Source organism: Mobula birostris, chromosome 9, assembly GCF_030028105.1.
Source record: "Mobula birostris isolate sMobBir1 chromosome 9, sMobBir1.hap1, whole genome shotgun sequence".
Lineage (NCBI taxonomy): Eukaryota > Metazoa > Chordata > Chondrichthyes > Myliobatiformes > Myliobatidae > Mobula > Mobula birostris.
The window spans coordinates 59,669,188-59,696,493 of record NC_092378.1 but is presented as its reverse complement, the minus strand read 5'-3'; the positions used below and the strand labels follow the sequence as shown (position 1 = coordinate 59,696,493).

Sequence of the window (27,306 nt, the reverse complement as noted above, 5' to 3'; positions counted from 1 at the left end):
CACCATGTCTACTATACATTTGCTATTCTAATTACCATCCTTTTGAAATTGACAGTGTTTGATGTTGGTCTGAGAGCAATTTTATGGAAATCAACATTGTAGACCTTGAGGTTGCAGACAATATTTAAAGACATTGGATTTTCCATAACTGAGCAATGAATACTATTTGTGAAACTTAGCCTTGTGTACCAGCATTACTAATAAAATAGTTTCACATTTGTTTATGCCATTTTTTATGTATCATAGTAAATTACAAAATTTAGCTGCAGTCACTGATCCCCTTGCATGTCTATCCAGTGCTTGGTTAAATATTTAGCCTCAGTTTTGTTTTCTCCTATGCACATCATATCATATTTAGTTTATACCAACCCATGTTATTTAATCTGTTTTATTGGCCACAGGAGTATTACCGAGTACTGGTTCAACTGAATGAACCAGCCACATCCTCAAATCTCAATTGCTGAACTCGTTTCCACTTTTCCGTGTTTGTTGGGTGCTCTTCATTATCCGACATGGTGGAAAATACGATACGGCTTTAGTGAGCGTGACAGCAGCCTATATTCAAAGTTCAACCATGCTTCTCAAAAGCAAGTTACTCCTTTGTTCCAGAAAGGTAACAGGTATAATCCTGAGAATTATACTTGCACCAGTGGTGGGCAAACTATTGGAGAGGATTCTTAGGTGCAGGATTTATGACCATGTAGAAAAGCGTAGTCTGATAAGGGCTAGTCAGCATGGCTTTATGAGAGGCAAGTCATGTCTCACAAGCCTATTGATTTCTTCCAGAAAGCGCCAAAACAAATTGATGAAGGTAGAGCGGTAGATATGGTGTACTGTATGTGGATTTTAATACAACATTCAACAAGATTCCCTGTGGTAGGCTCATTTAGGAAGTCAAGAGGCATGGGATCTTGGAAAACTTGTCTGCATTAATTCAGAATCAGCTTGTTCACAAAAAGCAGAGGGTGGCACTAGATGGAGTGTATCCTGTTTGGAAATTGGTGACTAGTGGATTCTGCAGGAATCTGTTCTGGGAACCCCTGCTCTTTGTGACTTTTATAAATGACTGAGATGAGGAATTGGAACGGTGGGTTAGTAAGTTTGCAGGTGACATGAAGGTCGGTGATATTGTGGATAGTGTAGAAGGTTGTTGCAGGTTACAGTGGGATATTGATAGAATGCAGAGCTGGCTGAGAACTGGCAGATGGAGTTCAATCTCAAAAAGTGTGAAGTGAATTATATCTTAACATTGCACTGCACGTGAATAGCTCATTATGAACATTTAATGGAACAAAATCAGTTAATTTTAGATATAACACAAACCATGAGATACAAAATATATTAACAAATTTTGAAATATTTTTCTAAATGGTATTATGTCAAATAAACTAAACAGTTGCACCTACACACAAAACAGATTTCACTGTCTTTGAAACTCATTGAAGACTTCACTTCCAGTACTGTAAAGGAGAACAATAATTTTACCCTGACAGACAATACTAGTCCGAGAATACTCACATAGCACTTTAGTTGTGGTCTGCACAAGTTTCCGCCAGTCTTCATAAACTTCAGAATGCAGTGCACGCTTGTAGTATGGTGAAACATACTCCCACAATCTGTGCCCACTAGGACTATTATACAAGGTTTAAAATAGACTTGGTCGTTGTCCCCCACCTGCATTTTAAAAATATACCCAAGTCATTCTAATCATGGAGTCAATTGATGGTGACAGTAAAAGAACCTAGTACTCAGTTGTTAAGACTGGATTACAGAAGATCCAGACCTGTTAAACATTCTGAGGTAGAAGACAGCTAGGGAATCACAAGTACTGGTTCAATTGCATGAACCAGCGACGCCCTCAAACCTCAAATGCTGAACTCACTTCCACTTTTCTGTGTTTGTTGGGTGTTGTTCATCGTCCGACGTGGTGGAAAATACGATACAGCTTTAGTGAGCATGACAGCAGTCTTTATGGATAGTTCAGCCATCTTGTCAAAAGCAAGTTAGGAGATATGGAAAATTATTCCAGTTTTATTTTTTCTTCTTCTCCTTTTGAGCCATCTTCTGTGCAACTTCCTCTGTTGCTGGAGCTCCTAGTTTTTTCTTCTTGGCTGCTTTCACTTTTTCTTTAAAAACTTTAACGTCAATTTTAGTTTCAACAGCTGAAACAGAAAGCGATTTCAGTAAAGATCACATGTCTACCCTGTACAAACTTTACAATTTAAAATACTATAGGTTGAAAACAACAATATTGGCAATTGGACAGGGTTTAGTTTATGCACAATTGTTCTTACAATTACAATCTGAGAAAGGAAAAAGTTGATGAATCTATTCCACCAATCATCAATCCCATGTTCCATAATACATTTTAATATTTTAACCACTCAGATTTAACATTTTGACCCAGTATCTTGTCCTGTGTCAAAATCTGTCACAAGCCCTGAAAGACAGAGCTTCAATTTTTTGGACTTAGGCCATCAGTGAAAATACTCTGTCCTCAGTTTCCCTTAATATCTCCGTAACAAAATTCCATGGAATGCAAAACTAGATTCTGTGTTCTTTCCACGTAATTTAGTACTTTAATTATTAAGCATTCATTAATGATTTCCAAAGGCAGTCCACTGAATGAAGGCCATTAATGTACTTTCCAAAAATGTCATAAATAGAATGGGAAATGTTTGTTTACAGCACACTATTGACTTTATTGACTTTTCCAAACTTAAAGAAAATACCAGATAAATCCCGACAACAAACAAGAGAAAAACTGCAGATGCTGGAAACCCAAGCAACACACACAAAATGCTGGAGGAACTCAGCAGGCCAGGCAGCATCTATTGGAAAGAGTACAGTCAATGTTTTGGGCCGAGACTCTTCAGCAGGACTGATAAATCCCAGGACTACTGTATATATTCTTAAGAAAATTATCCAAGTGTTTCATGGAACTATGTGGACAATGGATGCAAAACCTAAAATTTTACTGAGAGGACAAAAAAAATCACTTTGTGGGAGAGGCAATTGTAATTGTAAAGAAAATTGCAGAACGTAGGACCGCATAACTACCTTCAAACAAAGTAGGCGGTTCAGTCAGATTTATTAGGTTTCTCACCTGGTACGATTTTTGGAATAATAGACGTACACTAGATTAATAAAATAAAACATTAAAAAATGATCTACTTAATGCATAAAGTAAGCTTTAGCTTTTATAAATACTGAGTATAGAAATTGGGATGTTATGTTGAGGTTATACAAGACTTCGGTGACACCACATTTGGAGTATTGTGTGCTATTCCAGTTACCAACCTCCAGAGAAGATATCAATAAGATTGAAAGAGTGCAGGGAAACTTCACAAGGATGTTGCCAGAACTTAAGGACCTGAGTTATTGAGAAAGATTGAATAGGTTAGGACTTTATTCCCTGAAGCATAGGAGAATGAAGGAAGATTTGATAGAGATATTCAAAATTATGAGGAGGGGTATATAGGGTAAATGCAAAATACAAAGTTGTGAGAAATATAGATAGGGTACATGCAAGCAAGCTTTTCCCACTGGGGTTAGTTGAGACTAGAACTAGAAGACATAGGTCAAGAGTGAAAGATTAAATATTCAAGGAAACCTGAGGGGGAATGTCTTCGCTCAGAGGGCGATCCGAGATGCCAGAGGAAGTGGAGGATGTGGGTTCTGTTGCAACATATAAGAGAAGTTTTGATAAGTACATGGAAGGGAGAAGTATGAAGGGCTATGGTCTGGGTGCAGGTTGATTGAACTGGGCAGAATACAGTGTATAATGAAATAGATAGAACAAAGGGCCTGTTCCTGTGCTGTAGGGCTCCAGGGCTCTATGGCAATGGAATCACCATTCTTAATTTGTTTTTTAATGCAGCAGGATTTTGCTTGTTGTCTTTGTAAACACAAATAACTTTTACCTTTCTTTGCTTTAACCGTGGGCTTTTCTTTAGGAGGAATAAAAGCTTTATTTCTTTCTTCCATTCGTCTAGCTGTTGCTTCTGCTTCTTTGGCCTGGAAATACAAATAGAAAATGGTAGATAATTACAATGATTCATTTGATCAGCAAACTGAGACAAATAATCAAATTAATAAAGTAGTGAAAAGAGATTATTCATCTTTCATTACCCTCCCCCCATTCACAATATTTTAGACTGACCTTCATTTCATGTAATTTTTTTCTCCTCTTGTCTTTCTCCTTTAGAAAGTATTCACCAGTTGCCAGTTCCTGATCAATCTAGATAGTAAGAATAGCAAGCAGTTATAAACAATATGCTGAGGCTTTTTAAGGCATGGGTCAGACTGTACTTCCGAGTATTGTGAGCAGTTTTAAGTCTCTTACCTCAGAAAGGATATGCTGGCATTGGATAGGGTCCAGAGGAGGCTCACAAAAATTATTTCAGGAATGAAAGGGTTAACATATGAGAAGTATTTGATGGAGTTTAGAAGAATGAGGGGGAATCTCATTGAAACCAATCAAATATTGTAAGTCCTAGATTGAGTGGACGTGGCGAGAATAATTCCTGTAGTGCCGGAGTCTAGAACTAGAGGGCTAATATGAGGTGATTTTAAGGTGATTGGAGGATGTCGGAGGTATTTTTTTTTGCAAAGAGATTGGGTGTGCTTAAAATGGAGTTTAATAGGTTGCTGCTCTGTAAGGGTGTCAAGAAACATTATGGAGAAAAGACAGAAGAAGGGGGTTGAGAGGGATAATAAATCAGCCATGATGGAATGGCCTAATTCTGCTCCTACGTCTTATGGACTATACTCAGCGGACAAGAAATATCAGGGAGTGACAATGAGTTGACTAATTGCGAAGTATCCTTGTTCGTGGACCTCATTTGTGAGGCACAGATGGTAGGTAAGCTCCCTATCATCCATGTTTAAGGTTACAGAATAAACAATTTAGCAGTAAAGCGTACCCACCTTGCTTTCTGGCTGAGGTGGTGGGAAAGGCGTGTACTCCTTCTTCACCCTCTTCTTTTTGGGCACTTTGCGTTTGTTTATGTTCTTCGGTTTGAAAGTGGGCAGAAAGCGCTCCCAGTTCTGTGTCCTTAGCTCTTTGTCTTTTGCTAATTCCCGTTTAATCATCAATGTCTTTGAAAAGATCAGAGTTTTACCCCACTTGAGTATCATGCATATGAAACAGGCAAAAAAAAAGAAACAAACCTATAGAACAAATACAGTCGGCCCTCCTTATCCACGAGTTCCGCATACGTGAATTCAACCAACCGCGAATCGAGAAAACCCGGAAGTGCTCTTCCAGCACTTGCTGTTCGAGCACGTACAGACTTTTTTTTCCTGTCATTATTCCCTAAACAATGCAGTATAACAGCTATTTTACATAGCATTTACATTGTATTAGGTATTATAAGTAATCTAGAGATGATTTAAAGTATACGGGAGGATTGCATAGATTATCGTGGATCGGGATTGAAAACAAACTGGAAGTTCTCTTACTAAGTTGGAACAGGTATCTCCGGTATTATTTAGCGTCAGTTAGTCAAACGTTTGTCTTAGTATATATTATATATTTTACCTTTCTATGCATATAAAATACTTAAGAAATGTATGTTTCAGTGCCGGGCTTGGGAACGGAAGTTCCTGAGTTCGATCCAGTGAGAGTGCTCCCGAACGCGTCCTGCATCCATGCCAAGTTGATGTGGAGGATCAAAAACCCCAAACCCAATAATTAAACCACTGCATTGCTTAGTAACAATTATAGCTTTAATCGGGCAGGGCCTTTCTCATTTTATCCTTTAAAATTGTTCCGATCGTTGACCAACTATAGCCTAATGCTTTTCCAATGACCGAAGGCGTTTCACCTCTTTCCGATCGCTTTATTATTTCCACTTTATTTTAAATCGCGATCGTGATTATTTTTGTGAACAGAAACATTGCAGATTCAGAGCTCCACCGCCGGGTCCTAATGCCCACCGCACTTAGGTTAAATAAGGTCCGGGGTTCCGCTGGGTCCAAGGTTCACTGCATTGAGACAGGTTGAATAAGGGACCTGTTTTTGGTATCCGCGACAGGTCCCGGAACCAATCCCTTGCGGATAAGGAGGGCTGACTGTAAGTCGTTGAATGGAACTAGCCTTCCCAAATCCCAGTACCATGCTGGTATTTATGCACATTTTATTCCATATCTGTACTCTACCTTTTACCATTATCTTTGTATAACTCCTTATATAATTGTTGAATATTGTTTTTTGTTGTATGTCGTGCCAACACACAATAGCAAGTTGCAAATACAGTGGATTCCAGATAATTGGGCTATCAGTTAATCAAAGCAGTCGCTTATTTCGGACAAATCTTAAAGAACAACAACTAATCGAGAAAATAGTCGGGATTCCCTTTGTTTATTTGGGACACTATGTTGCCTAGTTGGGACAGGATAGCTGGCGAACAGTTTCTAGTGGCAATCGCATGCACTTGTGGCCATCATACACTACATCATGCTTAGAGTGAATAGTTTTTAAATAGAGTCAGTTGCATGTGTTGATGTTCAAAAAGCAATGATTCTTTCCCCCACTGATAACTGGTGAGAAATATGGAGTAAGACAATTCAGAACTGTTTTACTCACTGCAGTTTCCAACATTCAGGCTTGGAGATGCCAGAAACAACCAGGAGTAAAAATGAAACAATTTCACTACTTCAACAAATTCAGTAGTACAAAGAATTTAACAACCATCTTGAATGTTACAATGAAAAATTAAGATTTGGAGGATGTTATCGTCGAGAGCATTGTATAAAGGCAGCCCAGTATCTGTACTAGGTGTCTGCACTAATTTTGTACATTTACAGTCAATCAAAAGAATATGGCAGCATACACTGGATGAATTCCTTCGTCGATAACTATTAGGAACTAAAATACTGTTTTATAGAACTGCAGTAGCATTGGTGGTGTTCTAATTTATTCTGTATTTCATTTCAAGACATAATTTGTTACTCAGTTAAACAGTAGTTTGCCATGTTTTAAACCTTTTTAACCATTTCCACGAAACTTCAGCAAATTGGGGCAGCCACTTAATTTGTGGCCCCTCTATGTCCCAATTAACCACAGTTTACAGTACGTGTAACTGTTATGGTGAATAAAGTTGATTCTCCTCAAGTCTGTTATCTCCTCACATTCACTGTTCAAAGCAAATGTATTGTTATTGTTGACACAAATCACCTATTGCATCCGGTGCTCCCGCTGCGGCCTCCTCTACATCAGTGAAACCCGACGCAGATGGGGGACCGCTTCGTCGAGCACCTCCGCTCTGTCCGCCACAACAGACAGGATCTCCCAGTAGCCACCCACTTCAACTCTGCCTCCCATTCCCATTCAGATATGTCCATACATGGCCTCCTCTACTGCCATGATGAGGCTAAACTCAGGTTGGAGGAGCAACACCTCATATACCATCCAGGTAGTCGCCAGCTCCTTGGTATTAACATAGAATTCTCCAACTTCCGGTAATTCCCTCCCCCTCCCTTCCTCTATCCCTGAGTCACTCTGCCCCCTCCCCCAGCTGCCTATCACCTCCCTCTACTACCCATTGTGTTTTCCCCTATTCCTTCTTCACCTTTCCTGCCTATCAACTCCCTGCTTTCCCTCCCCCACCCCTTTATCTTTCCCCTTACTGGTTTTTCCACCTGGAACCTACCAGCCTTCTCCTTCCCACCCTCCCCCCACCTTACTCTCACCAGGGAGAGAGAGAGGGAGAGGGAGAGGGAGAGAGTGTGTGTGTGTGTCTGCCTGCGCGCGTGCCACTTCTTTTGGTTACCGAGTATGTAATCTGCGATTGGTTCCTTAAAATCCAATTAAATGATAAATTGTTGTCCGGGCTGTGTTAGTTGACCGTTATGTAGGATTAACGTCCTCATGATTGACACGTGTAATCAGGTGTGAATTGACTCTTGGGACTAACGACGTGACGCTGAAGTGGGATGTAAACTGGGTTCATTTCGATGTGCTTGTTGATAGAATTCTGTGTGGAGAATAAAACCTCTAAGGATTCTCGGGTTTGTTGTTGATGGGCTGGGCTTGGCTTGGCCTAGGATAGTGACATTGGTCCAGTTGAATTGATGTGCTTCACTGTCACAATGTATAGATACAAGGAAAAGTTGATCATGATGGTTTACAGGCAGTTGGTGTTCATGTACCATTGTTGATAGCTTCCTACCAGATATAATGCTTGACGCAGTTGGCGCATGGAATTTTGTATATGGTGTCCATGACATTGGTGTAGTGTAGCTGCAGGTTTGTATGCTACTGTGATGTCAAATGGTCGTAGAAATCTGTTGATCATTTCTGATATGTTCTTGATGTAGAGTAGGGTGACCAGCTTGGTTGGATATTGTGTGCTTCTTTGACTTTGTTGGTTAGACAACCAGCGCTGAACAAAATTCTTTGAGTATTCATTGTTCCTGAAAACTTTGTAGAGATGTTCTTCTTCACTCTTCCGAGTAATGCTGTGCTGCAATGTGTAGTGGCCCGTTTGGATAATGTCCTGACACAACTTTGCATGTGGATACCTGGGTGGTTGCTGTGGAAATTGGGTATCTGATCCGTGTGAGTTGCATTTCGGTAGACACTAGTTTGAAATTCGCTGTTGACTTGTCATTCAACCAATACATCTAAGGCTACGTCCACACTAGACCAGATAATTTTGAAAACGCCGGTTTCGTGTAAAAACGATAGGCATCCACACCAGGTGTTTTTGAAAATACCTCCGTCCACATTAAAATGGGTATTTGGGCGAATCTCCTCCTACTGGGCATGCGCAGGACACATCCACAGAAAACAAGCGAAGAGGAAACAGTATACCATTTCCGTTTCTGCAGTGGTGTTGTGCTATTTCCATTGGTCAAAAACTAAAGTACCTACAACAACAGCGAAAGAAAATTTTCAACACTGTCTTCGAGGAATACAAAGAAAACCTCCACTGGAAAAAGCAGACCAGACTTCTTTGTTTGGAAAGACGATGAAGTCGAGCTGCTTCTGCGAGCTACAAACGACTACAAAGTCAGCAAAGCAGTGCAGAACGTGGGACTGGGGGTCATGCCAAACCAAATACAACGACATCCTCGACCGCTATAAAGAACACTATATGCGTTCAAGAAAACAATGAAATGCCGCGCCGCCGCCACCATCTGTTCCAGCATGTCATCACAGCATTTTTAAAAAGCTCTGGTTACCTGTACACACTACACCGCCCAACTGGTGTTTTCAGATTTACACACTCTGGAGAGTGTTTTAGAAAAGCTCCATTTTCAGGCAAGGAAAACGCCGTTTCAATGTGGACGGAGGGTCAAAACGAAGAGAAAAGCTTCGGTTATGGATTTATCCGGTCTAGTGTGGACGTAGCCTAAGAATGGAAGTCGGCTGTTATTCTCCTCTTAATCCTACATAACGGTCGACTAACACAGCCCGGACAACAATGATATCTTAATTGGATTTTAACAAACCAACCGTGGATTACATAATCGGTAACTAATAGGAATGGTGTACACGTACACACACACGGACTAATCACAGGATACATACAAGACGAACAATGTAGATCACCAATGTTTCATTTGAAGTTGTACTGATGATGTTGCCTAGCTGGGTAACGAAACATTTGCAAGCTAACAAACCAGCTCGGCGAGCTACTCAACAACAACATCCTCATCCCGAGCTACCAATCTTTTCGAATACCTTAAATTTATTATGCACATACATATACTACCCTGAGATTCATTTTTTGCAGTCATTTACAAGGAAAATACGATATATAGGAAAAAACATATATAAACAAGATGGCAAACTGTTCTTGAACCTGGTGGTGTGGAACTCAAGGCTCCTGTACTTCCTGCCCAATGGTGGTAGTGAGAAGCGAGTATGGCCTGGATGGTGGGGTGTGTCTTTGATTATGGATGCCCTTTTTAAAGGCAAAACTCCTTATTTGGGGTGGCAAGGTAGTGTAGTGGTTAACACTTTATAGTTCCAGCGACCCAGGTTCAATTCTTGTTGCTGCCTGTAAAGAGTTTGTACATTCTCTCTGTGACCATGTGGGTTGCCTCTAGGTGTTCCTGTTTCTTCCCAGAATCCAAAGACATATTGTTTGTAGGTTAATTGGTCATTGTGAATTGTCCTGTGATTAGACTAGGATTAAATTGGGGGTTACTGGATTTGTGCTCAAAGGGCTGGGAGGGCCTATTCCACTCTCCATGTCAATAAATAAACAACTGTTCTTATGGCAACACTTCATATAAATGCTGAATGTTTGGGAGGTCTTTTCCTGTGATCGACTGTGCTGTATCCACCACATTCTGTTGCCTTTTCTGTTCCTGGGCATTGATGTTTCCCTACTAGGCCCTGAAGCCTAACATCATGAATGGCTGTGATGCTTCACTGCCAGGTGAGCTCAATGCCTATTATACACACTTTGAAAGGGAGAATAAAACTACACCTGTGTCAACTCCTGCAGCATCTGGTGATCTGTAATATCTGTTAGAAATTGACATCAGATCATCTTTCAAGAGGGTGAAACCTCAAGGCCTCAGTCCCTGAGGTACCCGGTAAGACACTGAAAACCTGTGCCAACCAACTGGCAGAGTATTCAAAGGCATCTTCAACCTCTCACTGCTGAAGTCGGAGTTTCCCACCTGCTTCAAAAGTGTAACAATCATACTACTGCACAAGAAGAGCAAGGTGAGCTGCCTATCAACTGTCTCCTAATTGCACTCACATCTACTGTGATGAAGTACTTTGAGAGGTTGTCCATGGCTAGAATTAACTTGTGTCTAAGCAAGGACCTGGACAAGCTGCAAACTGCCTATCGCCACATTAGGTTCTACAGTGGATGCAAATTCACTGGCTCTCCAGTTGGCCCTGAATCAACTAGACAATAACAATACCTACATCAAGCTGTTTTTATTGATTTCAGCTCAGTGTTCAGTACAATCATACCTTCAGTTTTAATCAATAACCTCCAAAGACTATGCTTCTGTGCCTCCCTCAGCAACTAGATCCTTGACTTCTTCACAGGGAGATTACAGTCAGTGCAGATCGGAAATAACATCTCCTCACTGACAATCAACATAGGCGCACCTTAATGATGCATACTTAACCCACTGCTGTACTCTCTCTACAGCCATGACTATATGACTAGGCATAGGTCAAATGCCAAAAAAAAAATTGTCGGTGACACAACTTTATTGGCAGAATTTCGATGGTGACGAGAAGGCATACAGAGGCATAATAAATCAGCTGGTTGAGTGGTGTAACAACCACCACTTTACACTCAAGGACTTCGGGAAGGGGAAGCTGAGAGAACACAGACCAGTCATCATCGAGGGATCAGTAGTGGAAAGGAAGAACATTTTAAAGTTCCTGAATGTCAATACCTCCGAAGATCTATCCTGGGCAAAACATATTGGTGCAATTACAAAGAAGGCACAACAGTGACTAAATTTCATTAGGCATTTGAGCAGACTTGCTATGTCATCAAAGATTCTTGCAAATTTCTACAGAAGTAACGTGAAGAGCATTCTGACTGGTTGCATCGCTATCTGGTATGGTGTTGCCACTGTACAGGATGGGAAAAATCTACAAAAAGTTGTAAGCTCAGCCAGCTCCATCATGGGCTCTAGCCTCCCCAGCATCAAGGACACCTTCAAAAGGCGGCATCCACTATTAAGGACCACCTTCCATCAGCCAGCACATGCCCGCTTCTCGTTGCTACCATCAAAGAGGCAGGGAGCCTGAAGACACACACTCAATGTTTCAGGAAGAGCTCCCCAATCAAATTTCTTAATGGCCATTGAACCCACGAACACTACCTCACTATTATTTTTTCTCTTTTGTACTACTACTTAATTTATTCTATGCATGTGTTTATACATACATATATGTACAGACACTTCTTATTGTAATTTATAGCTTTTTTTATTGTGCACTGCAATAGCCTGCTACTGCAAAATAGCAAATTTCATGACATATGCCAGTGATATTCAACCTGATTCAATCAGTTAGGATTCTGATTCCTCTAGTTATAGTCTCACCCCACCTCAGTGGAAAAAGTCTGTATGCATTTACCCATTTATACCACTCAAGATTACCCCTCTATCAAATCTCCCCTCATTCTCCTTTGTTCTAGGGAATAAAGTCCTAACCTATTCAACCTTTCCCTATAAGTCAGGTCCTCAAGTTGCCTGGGTAAGTTTCCGATGAAGACTCGAGTCACTTATTTCTTCAGAGGTTGGTTGAAGAAGGTTGCTGTAGCTTGCCTCTTCAATGTAGTGCAACAAAAGATTACTGTGGGCAGATATAATAAATGGATGGTGCAGTTTGCTTCTCAGAGTTTGTAGCACTGGGGTGTAGCACAGCCCTGCAGTGACACAGACCTGGTTTCAATCGAGATATACGGCGCTGCCTATGTGGAGTTTACAGGTTCTTCGCATGACCATTTGAGTTTTCTCTGGGTACTTAAGTCTCGTTCCCCATCCAATAACATACAGGTTGGTAGTTTAATTGGCCGCTCTGTGTAAACTGTAATATGTCACTAATGTGTAAGTGAATGGCAGAATCTTGGGGGAGTTGATGGGAATGAGGGGAGAGTTAATGATCATAAACATGAGATTCTGCAGGTGCTGAAAATGTTAAGCAACATACACAAAATGGAGCAACTCAGCTGGAGAGTCAACCTCCAGAAGAAGGGTCATGACCCAAAATGCCGACTGTCCATTCTCCTCAACAGATGCTGCCTGAGCCGCTGAGCTCCTCCAGCAGTTTGCTTGTTGCTACAGTTCTGCTTCTCATTGACTGAGTAAGCAACATTCCATAGGAAAGAATATTACAGAGACTAACAATAACTACAAATGAAGATATTTCTCATCTCAGTCCCAGATGACATTTCCTTCAGTCTGTCAGGCTGACACATTCTCAAGTTTACTTTTTGTCTCACTGGCATGGTGTCATGACAACATCAGCAAAACGAAAGAACTGGTCATTGACTTCAGGAAGGGGGGAGGGGTGGTGCACATGTTCCTGTCTACATTAACAGTTTTGAGGTCAAAACGGTGAGAGCTTCAGGTTCCAAGGAGCGAACATCACTAACAAACTACCCTAGTCCAACTGTGGCCAAAAATACTCATTAACATCTCTAAATTATCAGGATGCTAAAATAATTTGGCATGTCTACTTTGAACATGGGTTGGTATGACAAATGCTCTGCTCATGATTGCAAGAAAATGCAGCTCATCACAGAGATCAGCCACCCCTCCATGGACTCTGTCTACACTTCTTGCTACCTCAGTAAAGCACCTAGCCTACTCCAGACATTTTGTCCTTTTCCCTAACACCAGGCAGAAGAGACAGAAGCCTAAAAGCTTCTGTACTGCTGTTATTAGGCAATTGAATGGTCCCCTTATACAATAAGATGGACTTTTGACTTCGCAAACTACTTATTATAACCTTGCACCTTGTCTGCTTGCACTTTCTCTGTAACTGTAACACTCTATTCTGCATTGTTATTGTTTTAGCACGTACTATCTCAATGCACTGCTCTAATAAAGTGATCTGTAAAGACATGTTTTTCACTGTACCTCAGTACATATGACAGTAATAACCAACTTACCAATTTATTGCAATAAACCATACCTTGATATTGTAGATTGGATGAATATTCTTCATGGTATCAATTACTACTTTTCTGGCCTGAAAAAATTAAGACAACAAATATTACTATGACTACAAAGGTTATATGGACTATTGTTCTCACTAATGTGGGTAAGCACTGCATGGTCAAGTTTATTGATGAGCTGCAGCAATGGTTCTGTTTGGAACTGACTCCACAACCTGGCTATTTCACAGACATTGGGGTGGCATGTTGTGTAGCACCTAGCTCAATGTTTTTCAGCGCCAGCAACCCAACTCATTTCTCACCGCTGTTCATTAGGTGTTTGTACATTCTCCCTGTGACCGTGGGGGTTTCTTCCCACGTTCCAAAGGAGTATGGGTTAGTCAGTTCAATGGTCACATGGGTGTAATTGGGCGGTGCGGGCTTGTTGAGACGGAAGGGCCTGTTACTCTGCTGTATCTCTAAACAAAATAGAATAAATAATAACATTCCATGACAACTGTATAGTACAGGCTCCAGCAACATGTAGGTAAAACTGCAAGGTCAATTCCTTAGAGAGAGATGGTAGACTGCAAACATTTTGACAAGAAGTCCCCTGGTGCCACTGAAAGCAGACTTGTTGAATTTTGTTTTGGATAGCATAGTGGGTCAGGGTTTTTTTTAAACTGAAAACTTATCACCTCTTATGAATCCAAACACCTCACATTTATTTGGATTAAAAGCAATTTGCCACATACCTATTTTATCATGCCCCCGAAATTTATGTCTACATTACTACACATAAAAAAGGACTGAATGTCAAGCGCTGTGGAACACCACTGTTTTGAAAAAAAATCTTCCAACTACAAGAAGATACACTCAGTGGACACTGACTGTATGTTCGTGATCTTCTTCTGCTGTAGCCCATCTGCTTCAAGGTTCAACGTGTAGTGCATTCAGAGATGCTTTTCTGCACACCACTGTTGTAACGCGTGGTTATTTGAGTTACTGTCACCTTCCTGTCAGCTTGAACTAGTCTGGCCATTCTCCTCTGACCTTTCTCATTAATAAGGCATTTTCACCCACAGAGCTGCTATTCACTGGATGGTTTTTGTTTTGGGCACCATTCTCTGTAAACTCTAGAAACTGTTGTGCGTGAAAATCCTAGATCAGCAGTTTCTGGGATACTCAAACCACACCACCCGACACCGACAATCATTCTATGGTCAAAGTCATTCAGATCACATTACTTCCCCATTCTGATGTTTGGTCTGAGCAACAACAGAACCTCTTGACTATGTCTGCATGCTTTTATGCATTGAGTTGCTGCCACATGATTAGCTGATTAGATATCTGGATTAACGAGGTGTACAGGTAGTCAGTGAGTGTAAAACCCTTCCCTCTCACATGGCTGTCTATTTTTCTTTCATCCACGTACCTATCTAAGAATGTCTTAAACGTTCCTAACTACTATGCTTTCATTTCCTACCACAGATCCTTTTGGGGATCCAATTTGCCACACCCTCTGAATTCCATGCACCTTTTAAAGTTATTTTTTGACCAGCCTGCCTCACAGGATCTTGTTGAAAGCTTTGCTACTCAAGGGAGCACAGGTCTGATGGATTGTTCAAGATTCTACCAGTCTGCTAAACAAGCTGTGCACAATTATGGCCTTTCCTTTACCAAGGCAACAGGGGTAGGGCCCCTGTTCTGGTCTGCAAGAGAGATTTCTTATTCTCTCTCTTTAAAAACCATGATACAACTTTCTCTCCCACTGTGAATATGTGTGATGAAAATGTTATGTGGTAATTTTAGTGGATGTTAGCAACAGAATTAGAATTAAATTTCTATAATAGCAGTGAATATTTAAGCATTTAGACAGTTTGCATTTAAACATTTAAAATACCTTGCCATCACTGTTTCATTATTTATATCATTTGCCAGCTGTCACACACAGAGATGCAAGACACTGGAGATGGTTGCATGACCCACAAACCCACCAGAAAAATGCAGTAAAAAACTGACATGAATTGTACAAAGATTAAAATAAAATTATCCCCAGATTTAGCCTGTGCTTAGCATCTAAAGAAAATTAGGGCAGTTAGTGGATTTATGAATTGTTGGCAACAGCTTCTGCCCCTCAGCCATCAGATTTCTGAACAATCCGTGAACAATTGAGATCATAGGCTGAACGTGAAGTGTAAAACATTTAAGGGGAGTGTGAGGGAGGTCCTTTTCATTCAGATGGTGGTGTGAGTGTGGAACAAGCTGCCGGTGGAAGGGATAGATGTGGGTTTGATTACATTTAAGTTTGGATGTGTAAATAGATGGGAGGGGTATGGAGGGCTACGGTCCATTGTTTGGGTCTATGGGACTAGGCAGAATAACAGTTCTACATGGACTACATAGACTGTTCCTGTTTTTGTGCTGTAGTGCTCTATGCCTCCATGACACTATTTTTGTAATTTCCATATTTTAATGTCTTTACACTGTACATGTGCTGCAAACTACAAATTTCATGTCATGTCTCACTGATAATAAATAACATTAAATCAGATACTGATTCTAAACAACACACACAAAATGCTGGAGGAACTCAGCAGGCCAGGCAGCATCTGTGAAAAAAAAGTAGTTGACATTTCGGGCCGAGATTTCAGCAGGGTCTCGGCCCGAAACTTCAACTGTACACTTTTCCATGGATGCTGCCTGACCTGCTGAGTTTCTCCAGCATTCTGTGTGTTGCTTTGATTTCCAGCACCTGCAGATTTTCTCGTTTATGTCCTGATTCTAAATGTCAATTAGCTCTGTTTTGTATGACATAAACAAAATCTGTAATTTCTTAAATTGTCTCACTTATTCATAAGCACTGAACTGAACTTAAAAAAGTTAATGTTACAAATGTAGGATAGCAAAATGAAAAGTTATTGGCTCTGATTAATTTTAGCCATTCATAGGAGTTGATTATAGTTGGACAGATCAGCTTTAATTCCCCATCTCTCAACACCCCTGAACTGCAGCACCATTGTGGAGGGTTTCACATTGCTTATGGAGCCACATGTTAAGCATATAGCACAAGAATGACAGTTTCCTTCCCCATTGAACAGTAGCAAACTAGATGAAGTTTTCCCATTGTTAACACATTTAAAAATTTAATTAACTAAGCTTTAATTTTCCATAGGGGACCATAAGACGGAGGAGCAGAATTAGGCTACTCAGCTCTTTGAGTCTGCTCCGCCTTTTCATCATGGTTCATTAATTACCCCTCTCAACTGATTTATCATTCTCCTACCTTCTCCCCATAACCTTTGGCACCCGGACTAACCGAGAATCAATCAACCTCTGCTTTAAATATGCTCAATGACTTGGCCTCTACAGCCATCCATGGCAGTGAATTCCACAGATTCACTACCCTCTGGCTGAAGAGATTCCTTCTCATCTCTGTTCTAAGTGGATGTCCCTTTATTCTGTGTACATTCAAATATAACAACTTCGGTCCTGTATTCGTCAGTCTTCGGTTTTGCCAACATGTACACTTCACCTCATCCCAATGACTGAAATTTTACCCCATCACCTGCCTGTCCTTCCTCAGTCTCACTACACACTGCATCTACTTGTACACCATTTGCCCCACCTCAGCCCTATAAATCTGGTTCCCATCCTCCTGCCAATTTAGTTTATACCCTCCCCAACAACTCTTGCAAGCCTGCCCACAAGGATATTGATCCCCCCTGGGGTCTGGTGAAACCCATTCTTTTTGAAGAGGTCATACCTTCCCCAGAAGAGATCTCAATGATCCAGAAATCTGAAACCCTGCCCCCTGCTCCACTCCCTCAGGCACTCATTCATTTGTACTATCATCCTATTCCTGCCTGACGAGCTCATGGTACTGGGAGTAATCCAGAATTTACCACCTTAGAGTTCTTGCTCTTGTGCATCTTCCCTAACTCCCTATACCCACTATGCAGGAGCTCTTCCCCCTTTCTACCTACAGTATGTCATTGGTGCCAATGTATACCACGACCACTGGCATCTCACCTTCCCTCTTGAGAATCTTCTGCAGCTGCTCAGAGCCATCCTGGACCTTCGCACCTGGGAAGCAACACAGCATCCTAGCTTCTCTTTTGTAGCCACAGAATCCACTGCCCGTTTCCTCCGAAACTAATGAGTCTACTATCATTACCGTTCTACCTGACTTTACCCTTTCTTGCTGAGCCTCGTAGCTAGCCACAGTGCCATTGTTCTGGCTGCTAGTGCTGTGCTCTGATATGTCATCTGCCCCCCAGCAGTATTCAAGGGGGTATACTTATTGCTGAGGGGAATGGCTACAGGGGAACTTTGCAATCTCTGCTTACTCACCTCATCTCTCCTGGCGGTCATTCATCTATTATCTGAAGCCTGCGCTCTAGGTGTGACCATCTCAGTAAGAGACTCATCTATGAAATTTTCAGCCTCCCGGACGGTCCTGAGTTCCAGCTTCAGTCCTTAACCCTGTCAGCACTTACTGCAGTAGTCATCAGGGAGACCTTTAGGTACCCTGAAATCCCACATCTCACAGGGGGGCCATTCCACTGTCTGAACTACCACCTTGTCTACACTTGTTAAGCCACTAACTTCTCAAACTTAAGTTCTAGACTGAACCTGTTTCCAACAAAGTCTGACCACTCTAACAATGAGCCTTCTGCTTAAACCTTGCTTCTTTTTATTGGCCTTGCTAATGAACCCTGGTTACTATTAACCCAAGCAATCTCCCACTCCACAGACAAGTCCCAACAGGCTCTGCTCGCTTTTTAAAACTATCATGCAAAGTGCACAAGGAACTGCCTATCCATCTGGTGATATCATCGTCATAATCAGGTGCCATGCCCAGTTTGAGCTTTGACTGCCATGACCCACACTCTCCTGTTTCGGGTCAAGTGGATCAGTTCATTGGTATTCATTTCCAGTTCTCTGGCTGTTGTCTCCATCATCATTTGTCTTTGTCTTCCTCTTGCTTTCTTCCCTTCAATAGTTCCCATAATTACCGTGCATTCTAACTCCTCTTTCCTCATCACATGTCCAATGAAGTTACATTGCCTTTTCATGATCTCATACATTATTTCTCTTTTTGTGTTTGCTGTGTTCATGACATCCTTGTTAGATATTCATTTCGTCCATGATATTCTTTGCATCCTCCTCAAAGACCACATCTCTGCTGCTTCAGTTCGTTTCCTCATGTTACTAGATATTGTCCAACATTCTGAGCCATATAACATAACTGGATAAATGTAACATTTCAGTACTCTGAGGCGGGTTGTCATGCCTAGTTTAGTATTGGTCAGTGTACTCTTCATTATTGTAAAGGTGTCTTTTGCCATCCCTATTCTTCTTTTGATGTCCAAGTTGCACCTGCCATTTGATCTCACCCAGCTTCCTAAGTAGCAAAAGTTCTGTACTTGTTTTATGTCTTCCCCATTTATTCTCAGCCTGCAGATAGGATTCTCCTTCTTTTTGGTTATCACCATACATTGTGTCTTTTTGCAATTGATAGATAGACCCATTTTGGCATTTTCTTCAACAATTATATCAATTAAGTTTTGCAGTTCTTCCTCCGTACTTGCATTTAACAGTGTCATCTGCATATCTGAAATTATTGATGTTTTCACTGCCAACTTTGATTCCCAAGATGTCTCTTATTTTTTGTAATATTGTTTCATGTACACATTAAATAAATCAGTGGAGAAAACACACCCTTGTCTAACACCTCTCTTGATTTTCGTAAACTGACTTACTTCTCCGTCTATTCTTACAGCGGCAATTTATTCCCAGTACAGTTTTCTGATTAGGCGGAGGTCTTTCGAATCTAGATCTAGAGTTTTCTGTAATATTTCAAACAACTTATTGTGCTTCACTTTATCAAATGTTTTTGTGTAGTCGATAAAACAAACAAATCTTCTTGCACTTGAATAGCTCGTTCTGATAGTATCCTTAACGTCAATATTGCGCTTCTTGTACCTTTGTCTTTCACAAAACCACTTTTAGCTCTTGTGATCAAAATTCTTAGAAGTATCTGGTGATATACAGCATGGAAAAAGGCCCTTTATTTCAACTTACCCATACTGTCCAGGGTGCCTTACTGAGATGTTCACATTTGTCTGTATTTGGACTATATCCCTCCAAGCCTTTCCTATCCATGTACCTGTCCAATTGTCTTAAATGTTGTAATTGTTCCCACCTCTAACACTTCCTTTGGCAGCTTGTTGTATATATCCGCCTCCCTGTGGAGGCTATGGCAAAGTAGAAGCTGAGGTAAGGTTAAGGTAATGTCCAGGCAAGGACAGTTTACAGATAACATGCTGTCAGCCCAGGCAAGAAAGGTCAGTGAAAAAAATGCAGAGGACCAGAGCCACTTGGCATATGGAGACAAGATAAGGAAGGATGCAAGGCACACACTATTGGAAAATCACAAAATACAGAGTCACCGGCATATTTTGTGAAATTTGTTGTTTTGTGATACCAGCACACTGCAACACATAATAAAAACTATAATCTACAATAAGAAATATATAAAATAAATTAAATAACTAATGCAAAAAGTGAGCCAAAAAAAGAAGAAAAAAACTGAGTTGGTGTTCAGGGGTTCATTGTTCATTCAGTCCCCTGTACCTCCTCCTCAATGTAGCATGAGAAGAGGGCTTCCCCTGGCTAACAGGGGTCTTTATGATGGGTGCCACCTTTTTGAGGCATCGTCTTTTGAAACTGTACTAACTCTAGATATCATTGGCTGTTATCTCCTAGTTTCTATTGGCTAATAATACCTGTATTACCAATGTGATTGATTATGCAAGTAAGGAATTTGAACATACATTAGGCTACCAACTGGTCAATATCTGTATCCAAGTGGTCAATTGCTGTACAAAAACTTTGTTGTTCAGTCTCAGAACAGTTTGATGATAGCAGCCAGGCTGTCCCCCTTGTGCCCTGTGGAATTCATTGCCACTGACAGCTTTGGAGGCCAAGTCATTGGGTATATTTAAAGGACAGGGTGATAGGTAAGAGTGTCAAAGGTTATGGGGAGAAGGCAGAATGCAGTTGAGCGGGTTAATAAATCAGCCATGATAGAATGACAGAGCAGACTTGATGGACCAAATGGCCCAGTTCTGCTCCTATGGCTTAGGATCTAACCACATAAAGTGTCTTTGAGGAACCAGTGCTAGTTTTCAGAGTCCAGATTTTGGCAACAACTTGTGAAAACTTTGCCCCTTTAAATCTTTCCCCTTACACCGCTGCCCTCATTTTATGGCTCCCTACCTGGTAGCCCTACCATGTACTTCATAATTTTATTAACCTCCATAAGGTTATCCCTCAGCTTCCTTTAATTCGCAGAAAACGGCCCCAGTCCGTCTCCTCATAACAGACCTTGATAGAATCTCAACTTGTGGCTTTGGATCATTCATCCAGGCCTCAGGATCACTAGCCAAGCCTTAGCCAAAACACAGAGGGAATTTATAATTCCTACATGAACACCACGACATAGTATATTTACATACCTCTTTAAGCCCAGAGTATGGCCCCAGTGCAGCCACTGTATTCCCTTGTACCAAAATATAGCAGTTTGTCAACAACTCCAAGGCCTGTAAATTGAAGATAAAACACAAAGAATCTCATTGAAAATATACACTTGACACAGACATGCAATCCTGACTCACTGCAGGTCTGACAATATTACCCAAGTTAAAATTCCTTATTCTGCTGTCAAGATGCAGTTGTGGGACTTCTCTGAGAAATAATTACTCATTGAGGTCTTCATTGATGAATCAGCAGTGGAAAAGGTGAGCAGCTTCAAGTCCCTGGGCAGCAAAATCTAATAGGATCTAACCTGGGCCCAACATATTGATACAGTCACAAATACAGGACACTACCGGCTATACTCATTAGGAGTTTTGAGATTTGGTATGCCAGTTTCTATAGATGTATGATGGAGGGCATTCTGACCAGTTGCAACACCACCTGGTATGGAGGCTCCAAAGCTCAGGGTTGAAAAAAGCTGTTCATTCCCCTCCATAGGCAGATTTGCTGTCTCCAGCATTTTGCGTATTTTGCTCAAGGTTTTCATCATCAGCAGAAAGTCTCATGTTCATGGGTATATCTGACTGCTACAAATTCAATTGCTAATTTAAAGTTGGGAGATTAGTTTCAAACACACATGGTGGTTCAGGTCAAGTTTACTGTCACCTATGCACAGTCATTGGGTATTTTTAAAGGACAGGCAGCATCTTGCTTGCGGCAGCATCTCAAGCAGTAATCAAAGAAAGATTTTCATTTCAATAAAGGTAATTGCATTCTTTAACAACAAAAGAACAAGCACCACTTTACCTTAATTGTTGATCCCTTTGGTCCAATGAGCCTCATTCTCCTTTTCACTAGTCGCTCACGGTTCCTAACTAGTGAGCCTATCTTAATTATGTCACATGCCATATCATCCTGAAAGATGCGAACTGCCTACAAGGAATAACAGGGGTCACAACTTAGAAAGGTCTGAACAACTTGCACAAGGTTAACCCTCCTTGGGAGTTTTAAACTAGCCAAACTGGGTTCATTTTACAAGTTTAAAAGTCTACCTCAACAATTTCAGCTGCAAATCACCAACCATGAGGGTTATGGGGTAGGGCAAGAGAACATTCTTTGAAAATCTATGCAGACAAGGGCATGCCATACATCTTCTTTACCACTCTGTCAACCTATGGAGCCACTTTCAGGGAGGGATGGAGTTGGACCCCAAGATCCCACTGTACATTAGGGAACTGCCATCAAGTGTACTGTGCCTCTACATGTCATTTCCCAAAGCACAGCACCTCACACTTGGTTGAATTAAACCCCACTTTTATTAAAACAGAAACCCATCATATCTCTGCCAATTTCTTTAGATATTTTGCTACTCACTTGCTCAAATGGAACACTTCTTGCCAAAAGTTTTATAAGGTCTCTGGCCTTGATGATAGCATACGGATCAAACGTCTTCCTTGTGCTGCAGACTGTCATGCTGCCTTCGATCAAATCTAACGTTGCTTTAATGTGCTTAAAGACAAAAGATATTTATTTTTATTTAGAGATACAGCAGGGTAACTTCAGTCCCAATGAGCCCACGTCACCTAATTCCACCCATTGCACCAATTAACCTACTAACCCATACATATGCTCCTAAAGATAGGCTTTATTTGTCACATGTACATTAAAACATAACAGAGAAATACATTGTTTTGCATCAACATTCAACACAGTTCATGGGGAAAGCCCGTAAATGTCACCATGTTTCTGGTGCTAACATAGCATGCCTACAATTCACTAACCCTAACCTGTGGGGACGCAGAAGGAAACCAGAGCTCTTAGCGGTCACGAGGAGAATGTACAAACTCCTTACACGCAACTACTGATTCCAAAAATATAAAACAATGCACGAAAGACACCAGATACAGGTTGACCAGCAATTTTCCGAAAACTGATGGACTCTTTTAATTCGGATGAAATTACAAGGCCAAGTATCGTTCACTTTTCATGAAACACCTATTAGATGGGGTGAATGCTAGCAATTCTGTACAGACATTTATAAAAGAATTTAACATGAACGACATACTTGGGTTCACTGCTTGAGGGTGGGAGAGGATAGAACCTTCAACACGAAAGAATGGCCGGCATAAGTTGTGGCCTGCCTTGATGTTTGATAATGCGCCTGAAGAAAAGCTTGATGTTGATTTTACAGGATTTTGTGTACCAAAGGAGAAAGTAGGTGTTCATGACCTACTTTCAACGACATAGCAAGTATTCTTAATGAAGAAAATCTACATGAGTGGATGATTGTCCAAGATGAAGCACCTGTTGAACATCACCTTGCAGAATCGGAAAGTATAGACCATGTTAATACTGCAAGTGATGAAGATGGCAGCGATGATGAAGAAATGGATGAAACTGAAAGATTCACTATTGACAAGTTAATTGAGTTAGGTGATTTAATCAAAGAGTTAGAGAAATGTACCTTTGTGACAGAACAAGAGCTAATGCATTTTAATTTGATGCAAGAAAAATTACAGGGAGATCAAAACATGAAACAACTTCGCCTGGATAGATTTAAAAGCAACATTCATTGTAAGCACAGTAATTAATAAATATACATTTAATTTTTGGTTAATTAATTTCCCTTTTTAAGCTTCCATACTCCATTTTTGCCATCTTTATTGCATGACCTCTTTCAAACTGGCAAAAAAGTTAATCCGGCAAGGCTCAGGAACCAAGTGTACCGGAAAATAGGTGGTCAACCTGTATTTAAAAATTCTCAATCAGGAGATATTTAATAAAAATCTGAATTAAAATGGCAGGACGGGCAGCTTCTGTGGAAATAGAAACTAAATTAAAGCTTCAGATCACAAAATCTGTTATCTTTCTTTTCTAAATCAACAAGCTAGTTTTAAAATCACAACCACTTTGCAACGCAAACTAATCTCTTTTCTTTCTGCCAAGGGGATTTTGGGTTGAAACATTATCTGTTTCCTATCCAATGACACTCAAGAGTTTTCCCTCACTGATTCACAAGTGCTCTTTCACTCACACATCCTTCATTGAAGTGTAACACCCGGTTTAATTTACAACTACTCTCACAAGTAACAAAATGGCAAGTGTGAGTCTCGCACCGACACACGATGCGCCTTCAATGACACACAAAAGCCATCCTCACCATACAGTACATATGATATTATGCCTACAGACATTACGGCTCAGGTCAGTAATTATATTTCAGCAACCCATCAAGGTGTGCCTGTCTTTGCAGTATCCACTGTGTACAGAGGCATTGCCTGAAGCTTCCACTGTTCCCAGCGACCCACTTCCCTGGCTCCCACACACACGAAGTAAAAGTGCTCATCGATGAAGCAAGTGCTTGGATTGGGGAAGGAGGGTTGTGGAGTGAGAGGAGAGGGGTTCGGTCAACTAGGGGCCATGAAGGGTTCAGTCAGGGATCCCAGGACCAACAGTGTGAGTGTGGCTCTGTGAGGATCATGGTGCAGGGGATATCATTTGAAGCAAGAGAGCTGGTGGGGGATATTCAATGATCTCCAGGTTAGAAACAATATCTCTGACACCCCTTTATTCCCTCCTCGATGTACCTCTAACAACCCTCTAAACCCCTTCACCTCCGATGCCCCCATCCTCTCCAAAACCCCTCAACCCTCACACACTGGAGGGCCCATTGTCTGCCCCCTAACCCCAGAGCAGAGATGAGAGGAGTGGAAAGGGGTAATGGATCAGATGGCAGAACACATTTGCTCACAAACACACTCTTTGGTGTCAGTTTCAGAACACCCGAGGCAGTTTGCCAGGGCACACACGCATGTGCTTTAGTACTGCTTTGTCCCCTGCCTGTTGAAATGTTGAGATTCCTTCTCTGCTCATTGGGTGTTCAATGATCTTTTCTGATGGGTTCTTTGGGCTTTTTTGTTTCGTGGCTGCCTGCGAGGAGATGAACCTCAAGGTTGTATAATGTATACATACATTAATAATAAATGTAGTTTGAACTCATCCTTCTAAACCTCACTATAGGAAGGATGTGGAAGCATTGGAAAGGGTACAGAGGAGATTTACCAGGATGCTGCCTGGTTTAGAAAGTATGCATTATGATCAGAGATTAAGGGAGCTAGGGTTTTACTCTTTGGAGAGAAGGAGGATGAGAGGAGACATGATAGAGGTATAAAAGATAATAAGAGGAATAGATAGAGTGGATAGCCAGCGCCTCTTCCCCAGGGCACTACTGCTCAATACAAGAGGACATGGCTTTAAGATAAGGGGTGGGAAGTTCAAGGGGGATATTAGAGGAAGATTTTTTTACTCAGAGTGTGGTTGGTGCGTGGAATGCACTGCCTGAGTCAGTGGTGGAGGCAGATACACTAGTGAAGTTTAAGAGACTACTAGACAGGTATATGGAGGAATTTAAGGTGGGGGTTTATATGGGAGGCAGGGTTTGAGGGTTGGCACAACATTGTGGGCCGAAGGGCCTGTACTGTGCTGTACTATTCTATGTTCTATGTTAAACTCCAGCGAGTACAGGACCTAACCCAACAAATATGTCTCATACATTAACCTTTTCATTCCCAGATTTATTTTCATTACCTTTTCTCTGGAGTTACATATATATTTGATAATTGCTGTCGTATGCCTTGGAATATTTTAACACTTAGGTCCCCAGAAAATTACTAATAGAACGTTGAATCATACAGCACAATATGGTCCTTCGATCGACAAAATGGCTGTAGCATTGGCAATGGACAGCACAGCAGTCAGCATAAAGCTTTACACCACCAGCAATCACGAATGGGGTTCAATTCCACCGCTGACTGTAAGGAGTTTCTGCATTCTCCCGGTGACCATGTTGGTTCCCTCCTGTTGTTCTGGTTTCCTCCCAGAAGATAAAGGTAATCTAATCTAACCAATATTACTCTAGAACAATGATTAAAAGTAGCTCACATGATCATTCAGTGCATTCTGCACCAAAGGCCAGCATTCCTTCAGATAGGCCTCTCTGTATTTAGGAAACAGAGTTGCAAAGCTGCTTTCCTCCAGAAGCCCATGGATATTGTCCTCTTTGGTAAATAGTGGCTCCTTCCACCCATCTGGCACCGTCAACAGCTCTGATTCGTCGGCTGCAGTAAGTTAGCAGAGCCACATTAACAATGTAAAATTTCATCTCCCTGCAAACTACGTAGCTAACAAGTCATAAGAAGTTACCTGAATTTTAAATGATAACTCATTTTAACTGGGGGAGGGGACGAGAAGAGGGGGGCCGGGGGGGGAGGGGCGGATGAGGAGAGAGGGGCCCGGGGGGGGGGGGGGAATGAGGAGAGAGGGGCCCGGGGGGGGGGAATGAGGAGAGAGGGGCCCGGGGGGGGAATGAGGAGAGAGGGGCCCGGGGGGGGGGAATGAGGAGAGAGGGGCCCGGGGGGGGGGGGGAATGAGGAGAGAGGGGCCCGGGGCGGAGATGAGGAGAGAGGGGCCCGGGGGGGGAATGAGGAGAGAGGGGCCCGGGGGGGGAATGAGGAGAGAGGGGCCCGGGGGGGGAATGAGGAGAGAGGGGCCCGGGGGGGGAATGAGGAGAGAGGGGCCCGGGGGGGGGGAATGAGGAGAGAGGGGCCCGGGGGGGGGGGGAATGAGGAGAGAGGGGCCCGGGGCGGAGATGAGGAGAGAGGGGCCCGGGGGGGGAATGAGGAGAGAGGGGCCCGGGGGGGGAATGAGGAGAGAGGGGCCCGGGGGGGGGGAATGAGGAGAGAGGGGCCCGGGGGGGGGGGGAATGAGGAGAGAGGGGCCCGGGGGGGGGGAATGAGGAGAGAGGGGCCCGGGGGGGGGGAATGAGGAGAGAGGGGCCCGGGGGGGGGGAATGAGGAGAGAGGGGCCCGGGGCGGAGATGAGGAAGAGGGAAGGGAATGAGAGAGAGGATGAGGGAGATCACGCAGAGAGCGCGGATGAGGAACAGGAAGTTCGGCAGGGACAAGAAGACGGGGCAGGGAAAGCGGGGACGCGCTATAATGGGGGAAGAAGGGCAGGAGCCCAGCCTGCTCTCCCTCCGTCATCCATCTCCCGTGGGTCGCTCCTTCACCTTCGTTTGTCCCACGTTTCTTCCCTCTCGAAGCCTCCTTTCCCCGCGGCTCCATATCGGTGCAGCGCCGAACACTATCCGGGCACGCACTTCCGCCGA

General features: G+C 42.2%; 1 protein-coding gene across 1 annotated transcript; it reads right to left on the bottom strand.

Annotated features, from left to right (window-relative positions):
* Positions 1-791: 791 nt before the first annotated feature.
* krr1 (KRR1 small subunit processome component homolog) lies at positions 792-27,306 on the bottom strand. Its single transcript, XM_072268126.1, has 10 exons — positions 27,208-27,306; positions 26,082-26,257; positions 22,515-22,649; positions 21,948-22,073; positions 21,122-21,205; positions 13,637-13,693; positions 4,930-5,100; positions 4,163-4,240; positions 3,924-4,017; positions 792-2,162 (listed from the first exon to the last, which is right to left on the bottom strand). Exons 1-10 carry the CDS (start codon positions 27,260-27,262, stop codon positions 2,032-2,034), a joined length of 1,107 nt encoding a protein of 368 aa, XP_072124227.1. The 5' UTR covers positions 27,263-27,306; the 3' UTR covers positions 792-2,031.

What these genes read in the sequence shown, in the direction of transcription:
- krr1 (XM_072268126.1), bottom strand. Translation starts at nt 27,262, where the DNA reads ATGGAGCCGCGGGGAAAGGAGGCTTCGAGAGGGAAGAAACGTGGGACA. An exon ending in GAAGTGTTCCATTTGAGCAA is followed by an intron (nt 22,074 to 22,514) that starts GTGAGTAGCAAA and finishes TATTCCTTGTAG; the next exon opens with GCAGTTCGCATCTTTCAGGA. An exon ending in ATCCAATCTACAATATCAAG is followed by an intron (nt 5,101 to 13,636) that starts GTATGGTTTATT and finishes ATCTTTTCAAAG; the next exon opens with ACATTGATGATTAAACGGGA.